At 40.3% G+C, this 22,048-nt stretch overlaps 1 protein-coding gene across 1 annotated transcript; it reads left to right on the forward strand.

Annotated features, from left to right (window-relative positions):
- The first annotated feature begins 13,596 nt into the window (after positions 1 to 13,596).
- On the forward strand, positions 13,597 to 14,511 carry LOC141630375 (uncharacterized). Its single transcript, XM_074443207.1, has one exon. It carries the CDS (start codon positions 13,597 to 13,599, stop codon positions 14,509 to 14,511), a length of 915 nt encoding a protein of 304 aa, XP_074299308.1.
- Positions 14,512 to 22,048: the final 7,537 nt, after the last annotated feature.

Below are 22,048 nucleotides of genomic sequence, written 5' to 3' on the forward strand. Positions count from 1 at the left end.
ATTATCTTATATAATCAAGTATTAATTTAATCACATAACAATTATGTGACAAATTAATAAACATATATTCACTCAACTTATTATGTAATATTTTACGATTATATCAACATATAATGGGTTCCATAATAGGTAGTTAGTTAAATTTACAACCTCTTGTAAATGTAAATAACTAATTACCTCTACCTCGAAATATTTATAAAACCTCAACATAATTTAGTAAATTAATATATTAATCCACTAAATCGAATCTTATTTAATCACATTACAATAAGATACAAAATCCAACTCATATAAATAAGGGATTAATTAATCTGTATCGAATACAAATAATTAATTATGTATTTGGGTCTCATCCTTTAGGTGTGACCTTAAAGGATCAACTGATCACCACCGTCAACACGACAGTAACGTCATACTCTAGTCAGCCAATCGTTACCGATTAATGTTGATCAGTTGACTGTACAATTTATCATCCCTTCCGTATTCTTATTATGAGATTTAATTATGTGATCGCACTAATGTTGAGCACACATACTCCAACAAATAGATCAATGATTCTAAGCAAGGAACTACATTGGATAGCTGGTAGAAGGGTATAAAGACATTGGAAGGCAAAATGGTTCTCTAGTTGTGTTCGTGTTGTGGTTTATAGCATTTGTGATCATTATTTATGCACTTATAACCTCTTAACCAACCTCACATTGCATGCCAATCTAGCTAATTATTTTCATTTTCATAGTCATTTGCTTCCTATTGACTGTTCCCAGCTTCCTTTTATTGTCGTCTGTAGGAATAGAGCTAATTGGAGCGGTTTTAGCATGATTTTGGGCTTAAATGAGGGCAAGTCGACTCACTTGATGATTGGCAGGGAAGAGGAGGCAAGGCATAAGGACCCTTAGCTAAATAAAGCAAGATTTGGGATGGTTTGGATGCTAACCCTACCCAAGTTAGCGGGCAACAATTACGATAAGAGAGCAATTACAAGGGGAAATCGCTTGGATTCAAACCAAAAAGTGCGTCAAAAAATGAAGTGGTATAGGCTTTTGAATCACTCGATTCCGAGTCCGGATGAGCAAATGTCCCCCATTTTACAATCCGAGCTCAACTTTCTCGAGCTGAAACTTAACTCGCTCGAGCTGGAGGACAATAGTGACCATTTTCAGGCCAATCCCCACGAGTTGCTCTGAGTCTAGTAAGGCGACGAATTCTCTTATTAGGCCAACACTTCATTAAGGCCTCTAATTAACTCTAATCTTGTAGACACTATATATACCCCTCTTCTTATAAGAAGAAAAATAAGTCCTCTTATAGGAGGCTAACTGGCTAAGCTCTCTTAGATTAGATTAAGCCCTCTTTGATTAAATTAGATTAGATTACTCTTTAATCTTTCCACAAAGCACGTTAATATTTCAATAATTATTCTTTCAATTTGCTCTTCAATAGTTTACATATTGGATTTCTTGGATATGTATTTGAAGACTCTGTGACAAGTTTCATCTTTATGCAAGGATCCTTCTTTATTTATGTTCATATTTACTTTCCAAGTTGGTACATTTCTTATCTCTCTTCAATCCTTTGTTCTTACTTGTTCTATTTCATCATGCTTCATTTTGATTATTTGTTTGTTGTTGCTTACATTCTTCTTGCTATGATTAGTGGGTAGTCATATTGCTAGGGTTAATGAGGGAGTAGGGGGATGATTAAAGGGTAGAATTTATGCTTATTGAGTCTTTCAAAGTGGATTAATTGTTGTGGTTCCACCTAGTGCCCGTGTTTTGTTTGCTGTAATGCTTGATTGACAACCTTGCACGAATCTTTGTCTATTCAACTTCTTCTACAAGATAGAGGGCCTTATGAGTAGTTAGGCCTTTCATGATGTTAGTAGGGAGACCGGGTGTATGCGAGGGCAAACCCGACTCAACCTAGGTGGGTCAGTAAAATCGATAACCTCGGTCCTAATACGACTACAACCTTGACCCAATTTAGACTCACCATCTCTTACTTTTAATATTTGTATTAGTTTATATTTCATTAGTTTAGCATTATAAACCCAAAAACCCCAAATAATCGTGACATTGGCACATATTGAGATCTATAGACTTTGGACCCAAAGCACACCGTCCCATGGATCGACTCCGACTTACCTTTGCTAGTTTTTAGTTGGAGATATATAAATGTGTTTGATTGAGTGACCAAAGACTCGCTCATCAAGCATATGGGAGGAGATGTATTCACGGATTTTTCGAGGATTGGAGCACGATATAGGCTATATCATTAGATGAGTCCAATATATTGTTAGTGTAAGATTATTGTATGTAACAAAATATTCATGTGAGGATGAGATAGTCGAGTCTTTGAATACTTGAGATAGTTGGGACTTATTGGTTCTAATTTTGTAAGATTTGGCCTTTCATTCCCTAAATGGATGAATACATGGTTTGCTTTTCTTGCAAAAGAGAGAGAGAGAGAGAGAGAGAGAGAGAGAGAGAGAGAGGGGGGGAGAGAGAGAGAGAGAAACACTATTTACAAGTATATACAACAACACAATATCGGATCCCGCATTTTCTGGGTCTGAACCGGAGTACTCGGTCGAGTGCACTGCATTCGGTCGAGTGTGCAAGCCACTCGGCCGAGTGTCACCTAATTAGACCTTAGATCAAAGCCAAAACACACTTGGTCCACCATACTCGGTCGAGTAAAGACCACTCGGTCGAGTACACTTCCTTATTCGGCCGAGTGCTTCATAAAACTCAGGGGTATTACAGCCACAATTACTCGCGCGAGTGACTACTAGACAGAACCTGCCCCATCTTACTTAGTCATCCTACTCGACCGAGTGTGATCTACTCAACCGAGTACATCACTGTACTCGACCGATTGACCCTCATATAATACGGAGTATTACAGTCGAGAACCCTAAAACCATCGTTCACAACGAAACCCTTGGTAGAAAACCCCTTCTTGGCTAGGCCAACGACCCAATGGATTCACATAATCTGGAAAGACGACTCCACAAAAAACGGGACTGGGGCACCGACCAAGCTCGACTCAAAGGGCTCCTTCGTAATTCTATCAGACATCTCACACCAACTATAAGAAAAATAGAAGTTATAAGAGGATATGTAGAAGGAATTGTGCGTATTCAATGAGCAACAAATAAATATATTTATAGCAAAAAAAAAATAGGGATTTCAATGGGCCAAATTGACAAATTGGTAAAAAAAATAAGGGGTTATGGACAAATTGGTAAAAAAAGTTTATCTTTGGACAAATTGGTAAAAAAAAATGATGAATTGGACAAATACACCAAAAAATAAGTAATCATCCAAATAATTAGTGTGTAATTAGTTACTTACCAATTTCGGTCTGTTTGTTGGCCGGGTAAGTTTCGGGGAGCAAGAGGTTAGTGTTGAATCGCATTCAATTTAGGTTAGTTTTTAATAGTTCATGAAAGAGATTGCATTTTTGGGAGCCCGAATATGACTCAGAATCGGAATTGACCCGGGACCATGACCGAGCTTTGTTGACACGTAATCGACCCGACCAAATAACCCGATCCGAAAAACACCCAACTCGAAAATGACCCGATAAACATAACTCTAACTGACCATATGAAATCACAATTAAATTATTTACGTTGCAATAAAAAACTAATCATTAAAACTAAACTATAAATAGGTAATAATCTAAAATGCACTTTTTTCTCTCTTAATTATTGGCCCGAAAATGACCTGGACCGAAATAACCCTACCCGCTTAACCCGAAACAGACCCGACCAACAAACACAGCTACCCGAAAAAGTCCCGACCCGAAATAACCTACTCGCTTACTCAAATGACTCGTCCAACAAACACCGCCAGAAACATACCCGATCAACAAACGGACTAATTGGGTAAGTAACTGATTACACACTAATTATTTGGATGACTACTTATTTTTTGGTGTATTTGTCTAACCCATCATTTTTTTTTACCAATTTGTCCAAAGACAAACTTTTTTTACCAATTTGTCCATATCCCTTACTTTTTTTACCAATTTGTCAATTTGGCCGATTTCAATGCCCCACCTAACAGGAATGAAGGACAAAAAATCCACGCGTCACCAAAAGGAATGGAGGGTGCTTAGTCATATAATCCAGAACGCGTCCAATGTGAAAGGATAAGTCAATAGCTAAGAATCAACGCCTAAAATTGGGCGAGAAAAGAGGAACCAAAGCCGGCACAACGCTATCTGACACCGTTAGTTGGGGTAATTGATGGGGAACAAATTTATGGCTCAATCACTTACTAAGACTCACTAAGGAATCACTCTATAAATGAACAGGCCCAAGCCTTAATCAATATGCCTAATGGTACCGTCGTCAGGTACCAAAAATAAATACCTAGCTACTACTAACAGAAGCCAGCGGTAAGTAGGGTCGATCTCCACAGGGAGGCGGTCACTATCTACTTGTCAATTCTAGTCTGTCTATGGTCATAATTGGGGGTTTGATTTGAATAAATTAAACTAAAGGAGGTTAAGGCAAGAGGAAAGATTAAGAGAAATTAATAAGAGGGAAAGAAAACTAGGATTGTCGGATCATCAATAAATGCCAGTTATTTGCAGTTAAGGTCACAGATCAGTCGATGTGTCGGTCTAAGGGCCAACAAATATCTCCTTCCGGTCTCAATTTGCCCTAAAATACTATTAGCTTAGCTTTCGCCCTCACTAAAGCATCCTATTGTTCACTGTGGGTCTCACCCCTTCCAACCTTCCGGTCTAGGTTAAGGTTTACCAAGGTTAAAAAGGCTAAATGCATCGATTCAAATAGCTAGATACATTTTAAGGCAGTGATTACCAACATAGACTTAACAACAACGAACGATCTATAAACCTAATTAGAAATTAACAACGATTCATCGACCCCCCTAAATCCTAGCAGGGTAATTAGCTAGACATAGGTAAAAGTAAAGCAAGAACAAAAGATAAGAAAGTAACAAACATTAAATAAAGAGAGTAAAGGGAAAGAGAAAATTACAAAATAAGATCCGGGAAAGAACAGAGAAAAGAGATGTTTAACAGTAAAAGGAGAGAAAGAAAAGCATGAAGAGTGATAGAGTTGTCAAGGAACAGCGTCCCCGATGATTATGACCTAATCCCGACTTCCTTTATATATGGAAACAAGATTTTACAAACTTTAACCTAACCACGGACTAGCTAACCCGTGTTGTTAAAGAAAATCACTCGATCGAGCGATTTGAAACTGCTCGATCGAACAAAAACCAACAAAAACATCTCGATCGAGTAGATAAACCACTCGATCGAGGAAACCCTAAAAGAAACATTTCGATCGAGTAAATGTAATACTCGATCGAGGTCTTATTCTCTTCAAAAGTGCTCGATCGACCACAAAATCTTCCGATCGAGTGATATCTGACTCAGCCAGCCACTTGCATCGTTAGTTTCAGCCTTGACTTGGTGATTTAGCTCTCGAAATGACTTCACGCATCCCATAACAGCGGTGTTTCCGCTCCAAATCTACTCATCCTCCAAATGCATGCCCAACAGACAATAAAAGGCTTGATTCCATAACTTTCAGGTCCATTCATGCAGATAAAGCAAAAAAAAAAATAAAGCAGAATATTCGGGGCATTTCGTAGCATAAACTACGAGAATAGCATAGAAATACGTGCATAAAGAGGCTTAAAAAGACTATATAAAATGCACGTATCAAATCTCCCCAAACCAACCCTTTACTCGTCCTCGAGTAACTAAATGCAAACTAAGGAACGGATAAGAAAACTCAGAGCTAGCTACAAATGCCCACTCAAACCAATATAATGCAAGCGAACTAACATTAGTAGCAAAACAGTCAAATGCAAACGAGTTGTAAGATGTTTATAATAAAGCTGAACCTTTGACCTTGCAAGACCTTTAAAATTGGACTCTTACGGGTCTCTCTTCTCATATGAAGCAAAGGGTAAGCATATGAGTGTAAGAGAGAAAGAAATATAGTCGCTCTCCTAAACTACGACCGATATAAACATGCATGCAGCTAATATGATAGACAATGCTAGCTACCATACATATACATTCCAACCAAATAAGGCCCGTCACAGCCGAGGGCTTACAAAAATATGGTAAAGTGAGGCTACAGGTAAGAAAAGGCAAAATGATTATGGGATATGTGGAGGTAAAGCCTCAAGCTAGCATCTAAACAGACCATATAAGAACATCCAATTCTCAGCTGATTAGAAAATAAAGCACAAGTACCCTTCTTTTGGCATTCAAACTCACCAAACCGAACTGAACATACTCCTCAATCGATATAAGTAAAGTATAGGAGCAGAAACCGTCAACAATCAAACATCCTTCCTTTTTTCATATTTTTCAAATTTTTCTCTTCTTTCTTTTTTCGGTTTCTTTTTTTTTTTCTTTTTTTTTTTCATCTCATCCTCCTTCTTTCCTTAAATTACTAACTCCAAATCAACATAATACAAACCAAATTCGGACCGATAAAATATATACCGCAAAAAGATACACTCAACTAGCTTGGCAAGGCAGGCTAAATTTGGAATGTAGTTAAGGGTCAACAGGCAAATTTGGCTAATGTGGAGTTAAATGGGTAAAAAAAGGAAAGAAAGGAAAATTGTAAGCACCGCCCTGCATGTGACACCAACCACCAACCCGAATGTATGTAGGCAAAAAGCAATTGAATTTCATATACGTGCAAATTAATGAACATGTTATGCAAGGAGTAACTACTCACAATCCTACATGAAACTGGTCACAAATGACACCAGTTTATTAAGCTCTAGCTCCTTAGAATTTATAAGTAGTTTGCCAAAATTTTCAGGTCAAGTTTATTCGTTCAGTTAAATTTTAACATTAACTCGTAGATATGCAATAAGACAAAACTAAAGATATTACTTAGTCGCAAGGCTTAAGTAAAAGGACAAATTATAGTGCAATTTTATAATTGAAATCTACTGTTCCGACTCGACTTATATGCAAAAGGAAACGTGAAATTTTTAATTTTTCAAATTTTTAATTTTTATGAGATTTTGAATTCTTATATATATAAAAAAAAAAAGAAAACAACAATGCATAAAAAAATTAAACGTGATAACAGAAATGCAATAAAAAACATAAATTAAACAGAAATGCAATAAAAAACATAAATGCAGACACAGATATGGATGCATAACCTCCCCAAACCAAATCGCACAATGCCCTCATTGTACCCAAAATAAGGAAAGGAAATGCAAACTAAAAAGGAGAGAGTCAAGATGCGGAAAACTCACAAGAACACGCGGAGAAGGGACCTCCCCAAACCAGCCAGCAACGTGAGAGGTTGCTAATAGCCCAGGGCATCGTCACAGGAAGCGAATTCAAGTTAAGAGCGCTCGATCGAGGTGACAGAATAATCGATCGAGTGACTTGGGCATCTAAAACAGTTCGATCGAGGAAGAAGGGCGCTCGATCGAAAGATCCTCTTTGGCAGGCACTCGATAGAGAAGAAGTTGTGTTCAATCGAGTGAAATCAGCAACAAAAGGGTTCGATAGAGTATATAAAGTACTCGATCGAGCCATCCATAATAGATTCCTGCAAAGACGCAATAAAACAGCCCGTGAAACTAATGAAACAAGCTTAACCAATCCAGTCTATGGTTTAAAAACCATTTATTACACACAACTAAAATGTTGAAAAGCAACTAAAAATTAAAAACTCCGGGTTGCCTCCCGGTAGAGCTAGTTTCAGACAGGTCCCAGCTTAAACTTTTTTCCTTCGAGCCTCTGTAATTTAGCATGGTCAAAACAGCTCAAAGCACGCAGCAACCGATAAAATAGTTGCGCGTGTGCTACACAAAACCGTAAGTAGCACCATAATATAACAGCAACATAGGAAAATAGCATGTTCAATCATTTAAGCCTAACAAATTTCCTATGACAGCTCCCAAATTTATCCACAAAATAAAGGAGCTCAGGAGCACTTAAAAATAAACTAAGGTACCGTTTCAACCTAACGAATTTCGGATGACAAGAATGGTGAAAAATCGTTAAATTGTTTGTCCAGCCGGGAGGGGGTAGAGCATCGAAAGAAAAAGCAGGAATCATATGAGATAGCGTACTATTAATATCAACAATAATAAAATTGTCGTTAACTACCTCGGTTTGGTTGCTCTCATTGTCGGAATCATTGACAAAATAATAAATTACCTCTTCCGTGCTAGGTGCAATCACTGACTCAGTTATCTTCTCATTACCCTTCTTTGTGGGTTCTATCCCAAAAATCGCAGCCTCTAGCACGTCCAGCTTGGCTTTGAAAAGGGGAGATTCACTGTAGCCATTGTCTTCGTCAAAATCGTTATCCAAAACGGACCCAAGTGATAAATTAATACTCTCCATGGCCAAAATGGTCGATCGAGTAGAGATAATACTCGATTGAGAGCTTTCCTCTTGAATTTCACTCGATCGAACATCCTGAACTGCTCGATCGAGGGCTTCCTCATAACAACTGTTCGACCGAGTGGGATATTCTGTTCGATCGAACACTTCTTCTGATAATATAATCGATGGAACACTATTACTAGCTCGATCGAGTGATTTCTCTAGTGCAGCGCAAAAATCTTCGTAACTTGCTTCATTTTCGGATAGATAATCACATTCCGAGTCATATAAATCACCATCATCGATTGGCAACTTGGGTCCTTCATGGGGAAGACCACTCTTTGTATGCCTAAAGGTCGTCTCAGCGGCGAACTGAGCTATTTGAGACTCAAGCTCATCGATTTGAGCGTACGTGTATCTATCATACTCTTGCATTTTAAATGCAAGTGTCTCGATCAAAGATTTCAGCTCCGCAATATCTTCTTTCTGTCTATCAGGAGGTGGAGCTTGTTGCTACGGTAGTCAAATGAATGGAGGCTTTTGATAGCCTCGTTGATAAGGTGGAAGTGGCGGCACAATTGCAGTGGGATGACTAGCTTGTCTACGTTGCTTGAACGCATAGACTTTGTCGCGCCAAATTTTGACACAGTCGTTTCCCGCTAGACAGATGATAACATTGTGCCCCGCAGCACCACATCTCTCACAGAAAACCACCTGCTACGCCATAGGATGGAACATAGGTGGAAGATTAAAGGTACTCAAGCCTTCTCTTTGATGATCTTTTACCTAGAACTGTCTAGGTAGGACCTGTAGGACCTATCAAAACAGCACTAAGAAAAGGATGAAAACGGCCGCAAGGGAAAAATCCCATGAGGCTAAAAACAGACAAAAATAAACAAGCAAATAAATAGTTGCGTTCCCGGCAACGGCGCCAAAATTTGATACCGTTGTTAGGTACCAAAAATAAATACCTAGCTAATACTAACAGAAGTCAGCGGTAAGTAGGGTCGATCTCCACAGGGAGGCGGTCACTATCTACTTGTCAATTCTAGTCTGTCTATGGTCACAATTGGGGGTTTGATTTGAATAAACTACACTAAAGGAGGTTAAGGCAAGAGGAAAAATTAAGAGAAATTAATAAGAGGGAAAGGAAACTAGGATTGTCGGATCATCAATGAATGTCAGTTATTTGCAGTTAAGTTCACAGATCAGTCGATGTGTCGGTCAAAGGGGCAACGAATATCTCCTTCCGGTCTCAATTCGCCCTAAAATACTATTAGCTTATCTTCCGCCCTCACTAAAGCATCCTATTGTTCACTACGGGTCTCACCCCTTCTAACCTTCCGGTCTAGGTTAAGGTTTACCAAGGTTAAAAAGGCTAAATGCATCGATTCAAATAGCTAGATACAGTTTAAGGCAGTGATTAACAACATAGACTTAACAACAACGAACGATCTATAAACCTAGTTAGCAATTAACAACGATTCATCGACTCCCCTAAATCCTAGCATGGTAATTAGCTAGACATAGGTAAAAGTAAAGCAAGAACAAAAGATAAGAAAGTAACAAACATTAAATAAAGAGAGTAAGGGGAAAGATAAAATTACAAAATAAGATCCGGGAAAGAACAGAGAAAAGAGATGTTTAACAGTGAAAGGAAAGAAAGAAAAGCATAAATAGTGATAGAGTTGTCAAGGAACAGCGTCCTCGAGGATTATGACCTAATCCCGACTTCCTTTATATAGGGAAACGGGATTTTACAAACTTAAACCTAATCACGGACTAGCTAACCCGTGTTGTTAAAGCAAATCACTCGATCAAGTGATTTAAAACTGCTCGATCGAACAAAAACCAGCAAAAACATCTCGATCGTGTAGATAAACCACTCGATTGAGGAAACCCTAAAAGAAACATTTTGATCGAGTAAATGTAATACTCGATCGAGGTCTTATTCTCTTCAAAGATGCTCGATCGACCACAAAAGCTTCCGATCGAGTGATATCTGACTCAGCCAGCCACTTGCATCGTTAGTTTCAGCCTTGACTTGGTTATTTAGCTCCTGAAATGACTTCACGCATCCCATAACAACGGTGTTTCCGCTCCAAATCTACTCATCCTCCAAGTGCATGCTAAACAGACAATAAAAGGCTTGATTCCATTACTTTCAGGTCCATTCCTGCAGATAAAGCAAAGCAAACCAAAGCAGACTATTCGGGGCATTTCGTAGCATAAACTACGAAAATAGCATAGAAATACGTGCATAAAGAGGCTTAAAAAGACTATATAAAATGCACGTATCACTTAATCTTAGACTAGCATCGACCACTCCCAAAGGGTACTACGGAGGTCATAGCTTAGTGTTTGAATCCCCTTAACCCAGCCAAAACACCTCCCTAAGCCCATTCAAGATTCACGCTCAAATCCGCCCAACACCAACTCATTTGCTCTGTTTTCGAAGTACCAAACCCATGCTTAGCCATCACCATGCCACCCCAAACCACAACCTAACCTTGACCAGCTCATTCTAGCCTAACCTAGACCCAAGCTAACCTAGCCTAACCACTAACTCAAAGCCCACGGGCCAATCACAAACACAACTCTAGCCCCTTCCCCCATACTCTGTTTTTCGTGGCTAATTGGAGCTCTTTTCTTGAGCTCCAAGCACCTCCAATGACAACCCTTCCTTCAAGCCATCTCTATATATTTCATACCTTCCATATCTTGCCGTTGTCAGTAGGAAATAACAGAGAAATCGAGCAAGAAAGTATAGAGGAAATATTTACCAAAAACCGAGTATATTGCTTTCTAATTCTCTAAGCAAGTAAACTCTAAAGCCCTTTGCCTATATAAGCTCCCACCATCTTCCTCCAGAAGAACCTAATGCTCACCTCCATCTTACACACAAAAACACAGCAATCATTCATCTTCAACCTTCGGCAAACCGAAACCCAAAAAACCAGAGCCTGTTTCTGTTCTTCGAAAAACACCCTCGAAACCACCCCAAACCTCCATCACAATTCACGAAATTTGACACAAATAAACTAGGGAGTGCCCTTTTTAAGTTTTTGCATTCGTACAAAGGTTTAGACAAAGTTTAGAGCGTTAATTTGCTCTCTATTTATCCCTTACCCGCTCTCTGACCTGCTCTTTTGTGCTGTGTTTTTAATTGTTTTTTAAAAGCGCTTTCGTCCCCATCTTTGCCAAAAATAGAAACTTTGATGTTCAAGGATTCCAAAACTTTGAATTGAAAATTGTTAAGAAATTAAGTCGTAGTGCTAATTTGAAACTGCTCGTGTGTGCCCCTGTTTTCGCGTGAAATCGTTTTTATTTAACTGGGTTTTAAAGTTGTTAGAGTTTGTTGATTTGAAAACCGTCGAAGACGTACCCAAAAGCTTACATCTCGACGTTCTCAGAGCATCATCTTGTGATACATGTTAGTTGATGGTGTTAATACCCTTCTTCTTCTCTTTTTTTTTATAAAATTATTCTATCGTCGTTTAGTTATCGAATTAATATTGTATTTATCGTAATAAGTATGCTATTTATACGATAATTATGCTTTTGTAGATAATTATGGAGGAGGTTGGGATTATGTATGGAGATGATAGCCGATGGATGGCCTTTTGTTTGTTGTGGATCAATTTCTGATAGGAATTAGTTGATTTAGTTTCTATTTTGCTTCGTATTCATTGATTATCGTTCATCATGCTATATTTGTTTATGTATACTTAGATCTATCATAAATATGATGTTAATGTTCTAGATCTACGGTTATGAGCAAGTTTGTATGTTTATTAGCATGTTTAACAATTAAAGTTTATGTCTTTGTCATGTTTGTAAAGTTAACTGTCAATTTATGTTTAATTTGATTAAATAATGAATTTGTTTAATCTTAATTCACATGTTAGCATGAATCACTCGAAAATACTTATGAATGTGATGTTAATTTGTTTAATTTAGATTATGCATGTTTGTATAGTTTAATTTAATTATGATTCACATGTTTAATTTGGTTAATTATGATATGATTAATTAGAATAGCGTAAAATTGCATGTTTGTGACGGTTTGCTATAATTATGTTGATGTCGTGTGTATATGTGATATGGCACTGTTTTCCAGGCTTTGTTTTGGTCTAATTTTTGTATGATTGGCATGATTCCAAGATAGCGGGCGAGCGGCTTTTACCCTAAAAAGGATTTTGGATGATTATTGTGATGCGTCTGGGCAAAAATTGAATTTGGACAAATCTGGCATTCTCTTTAGTCCAAGTACGACTCTAGCAAAGGCTCAAGAGACTATGAGGGTACTTTGTGTACAAGCAACAAAGGGTATTGGAAAGTATTTGGGAATCCCTGCAGAATTTAAAGAGTCAAAGAAGGGGATCTTTGATTCCCTTCTTGATTATGTCTCTAAACGTATCTCTTCATGGAACGGAATTTTCTTATCTTTCTTTGGTAGGTTAACCCTAATTTCTTCAGTCCTTTCAAACCTTTCTAATTACTTTCTATCGGTTTTCAAAATTCCGGTAAGTGTGTCATCAAAGCTCAATACTTTGTTGGCACAATTTTGGTGGGCTGGGTGCAAATTAGGGAAGAAACTACATTGGTGCAGTAAGAATTTCCTCAGTCTTCCTAAGAGTTCGGGGGGATTGGGCATAAGGAATGTGGGGTGTCTTAATAAGGCGCTGCTTGCCAAGAACGGGTGGAGATTGGTTTCAGGGGATGATTCTTACTTCAGCAGGATTTTCCGGCGGAAAATCTTTGGCACTAATATTTTTGTTGATGGAACCCGCCCTAAGCGGGTTTTGGTTGCTCTTGGGGGTTAAAAGTATTACATATGGTCCTGGAGTGATCATGGAGAATATTGGTTGGAAACAGGGCTTGGAATCGAGCTCAATGTGTGGAATGCGAAGTGGGTAAATGGGGAATCACCCGAACCACGGGATCGTTCTTTGGATTCTCGCTTTTTCTTTCTGGAGAGCCTTCAAGTTCGTGAGTTATGGAATAGCGATTTTACTTGGAATGCCCCGTTAGTGCGTACACTGTTTAAGTCACAGGATGCGGAGCGGATTATTGCAACTACGTTATGTGCGTCGAGGAAGCAGGATGAAGTTTTTTGGCCTCTTACGAGTAATGGTGTTTACTCGGTTAAAAGTGGGTACGGTCTGGCCTTCATGGAGTTTTTTTGAAAAAAAGGGGACGTTAAAAGATAAATCTAGGATCACGATGACAGGGAGGGGTTTCTGTAAATCCCGATTATGGAACTTACCTGGGCCGAATTTATGGAAAATTTTGATCTGGAAGATCATCACAAACACTCTTCCAGTGGGTTTTGAGTTCCAGAAGCGATCAATTGATGGAAACCATACTTGTCAAATGTGTCTGGGGGATCAACCTTATTGTGAGACGGTGGAACACATTTTTAGGGATTGTGCTTTGTCTGCTAGGGTTTGGGCGGGGACGGTCTTAGGTATTCGGGTTGAAGGGGTGACTATGGTACCGCTGTGTGATTGGATCGTAAATTGGATCCGGTTTTTGGAGAAGATGGAGGGTGGGGAAAGGAGAGTTCTTGTCTTCCTGGCGACGTTATGGGGTCTTTGGACTGCCCGCAACAATGTGGTATTCAAGGGGGGTAGGGTTATGCCGCGTATCCTTCTGGAGTCCGTCGATAACAATGTGGAAACGTATATACAAGCTATGATGAAGGAGACGGAACGCAGTGATAAGGTGAAAGGTCAGGGGATGCCTTCAATGGATGGCACCGAGATGAGGTCTATCAAGGATGGGTTTCCTGTGTATGTGGTTGGTCGGAGGGATCCGTGTAGACAAATCAGGGTTAAGGTTGACGCAGGGTGGTCTAAAAACTTGGCCGCCGGGATTGGGTGGGTGGCTTTCGATGATGCGGGGGTCAGATTTGCTCACGGGAGCAGGAAGATTACAGCAGAATCAGCTTTGCACGCGGAGGCTCTCGGTATCTTTGAGGTTATCCAGTGGGCTGTCGGGAAAGGTTTCCTCCATCTAGAGGTGGTGTCTGATTGTTTACCACTAATATGTCAGATTGCAGGTTTGGCAGGAGTGCACCATGTTGTCAAAGGCATTCAGCAGGATCTTAAGGGGTTTATGCTTATTTTCATTGTTTAAGTTTTTCGTATATTTCACGGAACCTTAATGCTGTAGCACATGGCCTGGCATCTCGGGCCATGAGATTGTAATCCCTTTCTTTACTGTTGCCAAAAAAAAAAGATTGTGATTTAATTGAAACTATTAACATGTCTATGCATTAATCGTTATGTTTGTTTGCCGTATTGATTTGTGATGTTTATAGTGATGTGTGGAACGCCTCCCTAGGATGTTTTGGTTCGAAATTTAGTCCATCTATTTGCCTTGTTCATAAGTCGTTTGTTTGTGAAACAATTGTTTGAATTGGATGATTGTTTGCCTTGTTTTCAATTGCCTATGTTTATATCGATCCATGTCATTGTTTCTATCTTGACTTGACGTAGAATAGGTCATGTATGTACCTCGACGGTCATGCTGGCTGTGTGTTGTATTCGGCCATGAGGGCATTTGCTTCGACTGTTTCATGATTCAACTGATACATTCACTGATATTATTAGTGCTTATGCTCTTCTTCATAATCTCATTCATCGAAAATGAGTTTTGATCCGATGGAACCTTTCTTAGATATCAAATTTGGTAGACAATTTATGGAGAATTCTCAATACTATATCAACATTATTAATACCTCTAGAACTTGGGTCAAATGACGAGATAAATTAGCTAGTGAGATGTTTGATAGTTGATGACTGCGTATACCTTTTTGGCATGATGCTTATAATATATGCTTTATGGTTTAGTGCTTCTGATTTTCAGCTGTTTATTATAGCTTGTAACCTTTTTGAATAATTATGATCCATTATTGCTTTGATAGTTGGCGACTGCGTAGACCTTTTAGGCATGTTGTTTATACTGCTTAATGGCTTAATGCTTCTGATTTTGTGCCGATTATTATAGCTTGTAACCTTTTTGAATAATTATGATCCATTATTGGTGATTAAATACAAGAGATTTATGTTTTTGTTCATCTATATTCTACTGTTTTAACATTTTTTTAATGCTTCTTGAAAAATGTATATACGTAGAACCTACACAATGAGTGAAAAAGGAGCAACTAATGAAAAAATTAGTCTAAGAAGGTGGATAATTGAAGAAGATACGTTGTTGGTAAATTTGTTATTGTCTTTGCATTTCGATGGGAAATGGAAAGTTGATGGTGGGTTCAAATCTTGTTATCTTGTACATTTGGAGAAGTTAATTTCCGACAAAATGCCTGAAGCTGGACTTAAAGCAATTAATACTGATTCAAGGTTAGGTTATCTCAAGAAACGATTTAATGCACTCTTAGAGATCAAACGTAAGGGGAGTGTGTTTTGATACGATGATGGTTTGATGGTGATAACGGGTGATCGCAAGCTATATGATGAATGGTGTAAGATATTGCTTCACTTTTGTCCTTGAATTGCAATGGTTGTATATGTATGCTATTCCTAAAAAAAATGAAGCTTTCAATTTCATTGGCTTCAACATGTACATTTTTGTCCGAATTGTACTTTTAACTACAAGCAAATGATTTTTTATGGATGTCAAAGGTATGTACAAGAAGGCGTGTCTAGTGTTTGATGTTATGGAAGAAATCTATTCAAAAGATAAGGCAACTAGTGTTAACAATAATAGGCCCCATGATCGAGTTGATCAAGAGACTAATAATGAGATAAGTAACGCTGAAGCACAAAATGATGTACAAGTTTCAAATGAAGGATTGGGAATTAGTAAGAGAACTGCAGATGAAACTTCAAATCAACCGGCTAAAAATAATTAGGGAAGGTGCTAAGAACAAAGAAATTCAAAATATGCAAAAGAGTTTCGAAAACCTCATGGGAACCATGTTAGAGAATAACAATTCTCAAATAGCTCAGTTAACGACGATGCTAGAAGGTAAAAAAAAATTCAAAACGGGCTTGCGTGAAGAATTAGGGAGGGTTAGTGGGATATCAAGGAATAATATTTTGACCTCATTAATGGTGATGATGGAGAGTGATGTTGCTATTTTCTTATATTTAACGGATAAGGATGAAAAATATGACTTTTTGGGTATGACTTTGAGTAGGTAGTAAAATTGTGTTAGAAGTGATGAAGGTTTGAATGTTTGACAGTATAGAAAAGTACGATGCCGATTTTTTTTAATGTTAGTGGTTTTGAGCAACGTTTTTTTTTTGGCAGCTGTTTGGGTCAAAATTTACATAATGACTTAATGGGGGTAAGCCCACTTGTTAAGTAATTAAGAAAATGGGCCTAAAGAAGGAATAAGAGAAGGGGAGTCCACAGGTGGAGGAAGGTCCGCTAAAGAGCAAATGGGCCAGGGAGCATTCGAAGAAAAGCAAAGCCCACTGGAATGAAGCACACGCGTTTTGGAAAGAGTTCAGGGAGAAGTCAGGGAGATCAGGGAGAATGGAGGGAGATGGCGCGTTATGGAAAGAGTTGTTATGGAAGTTATATTCCTTTCCATAAACATAGTAGGATACATCTAGGGTTCTTACCCTATAAATAGCCAAGGAAGCAATCAAAGAAGGACATTCAAGATCCCACATACACACGAAATACATTGTGCTAGCTAGATTTACATTCCATCTCAATTGTACTCATCCTCTCATTCGAAGCTAGTGCAATATTTGGCAGGGTACCGTCCCTCCCGCGGTTGTTCTCATATTGGATTTTCCGCATCACCAAATCTTACGTGTCAATTTCTATTTCGTACTTTATTTCTTTATTTGAATATCAAACACAAATAACCAATCAAGCATCCAAACGAGTAAGACCGCATTGACCTAATACAATCAACTTGGTAAATATCACCTAAACAGTTTGGCGCCCACCGTGGGGCATTGTTGTCGTCAATCGTTAATAATCCAAATACGCGATGGATAAGCAAGTGTCAGAAGCCGTGCCAGGGAGCAGTCAACCGTCGTTGCCACCAAACTCTACTCAAAACCCGGCACCAACAGTGTCAACTCAGACTCCTGGCACACCTTAAGAATTACATCTATGGCAAAAACTTCTTTACCTCCCAAAACCCCTGCTGTCGCAGCCCAAGCCAGATCAGACAAAAATAAAACAAGCTCAGGCCTCACCCCACCACCTAGCCCAATGCAAATCTTGTTCACTGGCGTATAAAATCTTCAAAAGGCCATGGAAAATATACGAGAAGACCAGAGGAAAGCTGAAGCTGAAGCAAGGAAAAGAGACAGGGAACTCTGGGTGAAGATAGACATTTTGAAGCACCAGTCTGTCACATCAGCAAGCAAAGAGGGTGAAGGTAGGGCTCCATTAGTAGATCTAACGCAGGTGGCATCAAGCAGCAGGAATCCGCTTCGACAGATACCGACTGAGCTGGTGAAAAGGTTGGATCTAACAGCGGTATCATCAGAAGAAAGGATAACCTCACGAGGGTTGGGATACATCACAGCAGATAGCTGGCAGCCAGCCAGCCATGTGGAAGCACGGTCAGGTAGCCTCCCTGTGGGTAATCTCATAGCAACCAATCAGACACTTGGCATAGAGTCCACGGGCAGCCCGCAGGAGAACTAGCAGCAGGGAACACTCGTGACTTCAACCCCATTAGCTACCACGACACATCATAACCTTCAAGAGTTTGGACCAGGATGCAGCGCACTGAATCAGCAGGTAGCTGATAGGCGAGCCCTAGACTCAGGAAGCATAACTAACCAGCAATATTTGGAGTTAAGGGAGATGCTAAGCAGGATCCCAGGATTGCCACCTCCACTTGAGAAGGCGGCACCTGACAGTTATGCCGACTCACCATTTGGGGACGCCATATCCGTTACAGCCATGCCAAAGGGATTCACAAATCCAAACATGCCTCTCTTTGATGTCACGACAGATCCCTTTGACCATATGAGCCAGTACAAGCAGAAGATGATGACAGTGACAGCTGTAGGACAAATAAAGGAGGCTTGCATGTGCAAGGGGTTTGGATCCACATTGACGGGGCCTGCACTTCGATGGTTTGTAAGCCTGCCCAATAGGTCGATCTCCACATTTACTAAATTGGTAAATGCATTCACCCAGCAATTTGCAAGCAGCCGGAAGCCACCAAAGCATGCAGGAGACTTGTACCGAATAGTCCAAGGAGCAGGAGAAACCATTGGGGAATACAACACCAAATTCAACAACGAGAAGGTGGCAGTTCGGGAGTGTGATGTTTCAACAGCAGTAGAAGCTTTTAGGAGAGGCCTCCACCATGACTCAGACCTGTACAAGCAGCTAACTATGCACACTTGTCATAGCTTTGAAGCGGTATAAGAAAAGACAGCTGCCGCAATCAGATTGAAGGAAGACATCCTAGTCAGAGCTAGCCTGCCTAATACACCAAGCGTATCCAGCACCTCAGCCGTAGAGAAATCAGCAAGAAAGCAGTCTACTAGTAAGAGGGATGAAAGATACATGCCATATAGAAGGGCAATTAACAGGATCAAAGAAAATCAGCAACTCCCTACTCTAGCAGAGTACGGATTCACTACGGGCATCGGAGGAATCCTGAAAGCACTCAGGGAGATAGGAGATGGAGTAAGGTGGCCAAGCCACCAGAAGAAGGACAGGCATGGCGAAAAGATAGCAAGAAGAAGTGTGAGTTCCATCGTGACATTGGGCATAACACTGAAGACTGCTACACACTACGAAGGGAGATCAAGCGTCTGTATGAGCAAGGAGAACTGAGCCACCTATTACCACGTGGGGGAAAGCAGCAGTATAAGGTAGGCTCCGCGAAGCCTGCAACTCCACCCACATGCACCAAGATAATAAACGTGATAACAGGCGGCTCAGATATAAGTGGGTTGACATACTCAGCAGCTAAAAGGCACACCACTGAGACTAAGAGAGATAGGCCAGCAAATTCCTGCAGAATTTCTCACAGTGATCTACCTGTTGTTGCCTTCGATGAAGGAGATATATGTGACAAACGGGAACATCATGATGCGCTTATTATCACCTTGTCAATGGCTAACTGAACATTCAGAAAGGTCCTGGTAGACACAGGTAGCTCAGTCAACCTGATCATGCTGAAAACCATAGAAAATATGGGGTTTAGTGAGAAAGATTTGCAGAGGAAAACCATCCCGTTGGTAGGATTCAGTGGGGAAACAGCCAACTCACTAGGCGAGATATTTATCCCAACCTATGTGGGGGGGGGGGGGGGACAGATCAGGTACCTAGTCATAGACGGACCCTCTACCTACAACATCATCCTGGGAAGACCGTGGCTGCACCAGATGAAGACAGTCCCCTCAACATACCAGCAATACATAAAATTCCCCACTCCATGAGGGGTAGAGACAATACGAGGAGGCCAGGAGGAAGCTAGAGACTGATATAAGAAATAACTAAAGTGCACCGCTAACCCTCCAGCATAACAATTACAGAAGCAGCCTGTCCAGGACGAATACATTGAGCCCCCAGCTGAGGAGCTCGATCAGATCAACCTGGACAAGCTGCACCCAGAAAGGACCGTGCTAATTGGAGCTGGATGCATAGGAAACCTGAGGCAGCAACTAATCGAATTTCTACAGGCTAACATGGATTGCTTTGCGTGGTCACATGACGACATGATAGGAATAGACCCATCCATCAAAACACATAAACTCAGTGTGGACCCAAAATGTAAACCCATCCAGTAGAGGCGAAGAAAGTTTGCAGCTGAGAGGAATAAGGTGATTAATGAGGAGGTAGACAGCCTTCTGGCAGCAAAGAAGAAAAGAGAAGTAAAGTATCCAGAGTGGTTATCCAACGTGGTGGTGGTGCCTAAGAAGAATGGAAAATGGAGAGTATGCATGGACTTCACTTATCTCAATAAGGCATGACCTAAAGATCCCTTCGCGCTACCTCATATTGATGCAATGGTGAATGTAACAGCAAGACATGAAATGCTGACATTCCTGGACGCATGGAGTGGTTACAATTAAATCAAAATGGATCCTGCAGATCAAGAAAAGACAGCGTTCATGTCTGAGAGAGGGATATATTGTTACAATGTCATGCCATTCGGCTTAAAGAATGCAGGTTCCGCATATCAGAGACTGGTCAACCGCATGTTTAAAGAGCATGTAGGAAAAACTATGGAGGTATATATATTGATGATATGGTGGTGAAATCAGAAAAAGCTACAGATCACATGCGTCACCTGGCAGAGACATTCAACACCCTGAGGGAGTACAAGATGAAGCTAAATACATCTAAGTGCACCTTTGGAGTATCCTATGGTAAATTCTTAAGCTATATTGTAACCTAGAGGGGTATAGAAGCTAGCATTGAGCAAATCAAGGCTGTGTTGCAATTGGAGTCACCTGAAAAACCAAAGGACGTTCAGAGACTAGCTGGCAAAGTAGCAGCTTTAAGCAGATTCATCTCAAGGTCCTCGGATAAGTGCAGGCTATTCTACGACATACTAAGAAAGAGCCAGAAGTTTGAGTGGACTGCAGACCACGAGCAAGCATTCGGGGAGCTGAAACATTAACTTAGCAACCCACCGTTGCTGTCAAAACCGGAGCCAGGAGAACCACTGTTCCTCTACCTAGCTGTCACCGAGGTAGCGGTGAGCGCCGTTCTAGTCAGAGAGCATGATAAGAAACAAAATCCAATCTATTACGTAAGCAAATCTCTGCTGCCGGCAGAGACCAGGTACACATCTCTTGAAAAGTTAGTGCTAGCTATGGTAGTGGCATCTTATAAGGCACGCTCCTATTTTGAGTCCCACACCATACATGTCGTGACCAAATACCTGCTGAAATCCGTCATGAGAAAACCTGAGCTGTCAGGCAGAATGCTAAAATGGTCTGTACACCTTAGTGGGTATGATATCCAATATGACCCCAGGACAACAATCAAATCACAAGCACGGGCAGACTTTGTTTCGGACTTTAGCCCAGCCATCCAAAATCTGGCAGACGAGGAAATCTTGACCCTAGAAAGGGGGCAGGGAGACAGAGGTTTGGCAGATGCAGATCAACGGAGCCTCCAATCAGAGGGGGGCAGGTGTAGGGTTAATCCTATGATCACCACATTGGGATCTGATAGCACAGGCAGTAAGGTGTGAATTCAAGGCAACTAATAACGAAATAGAATACGAGGCTTTGATACTAGGAATATAGCTAGCTTTGGAGTTGGGAATCAGGCACCTACATATATCTAGCGACTCTTTGCTAATAGTTAACCACGTGAATGACGAGTTTATAACCAGAGACTCAAAAATGGTCGCATATTTAAAGGTAGCAAAAGAGCTAAAACAGAAATTCAAAACTTGCAAGCTCAAGCAGATTCCCAGAGATCAGAACGTAGAGGCGGATGCCTTAGCAACTTTGGGAGAAACATTCAAACCAACAGAGCTGTCCAACATCCCCATCGCACACATGCTGGAACCTTCTATCTAGAAGGCAGAAGAAATAGACAGAGGAGAATTGGAGGATCAACAGGATAAGCTGGGAGTTCAGGCAACCACGGAATCCAGGGCAAACTCCCAGCCAACTGATCAGCCGCCTGATCAGCCAGCTACACAGGCAGATGACTGGGACTGGTGGACGCCTTACCTAGACTGGATGCGTCATAA

This window comes from Silene latifolia, chromosome Y, assembly GCF_048544455.1.
Source record: "Silene latifolia isolate original U9 population chromosome Y, ASM4854445v1, whole genome shotgun sequence".
Classification (NCBI taxonomy): Eukaryota; Viridiplantae; Streptophyta; class Magnoliopsida; order Caryophyllales; family Caryophyllaceae; genus Silene; species Silene latifolia.

Bases quoted from the DNA above. Each gene is read 5' to 3' on its own strand.
- LOC141630375 (XM_074443207.1), top strand. From the start codon at position 13,597: ATGACAGGGAGGGGTTTCTGTAAATCCCGATTATGGAACTTACCTGGG.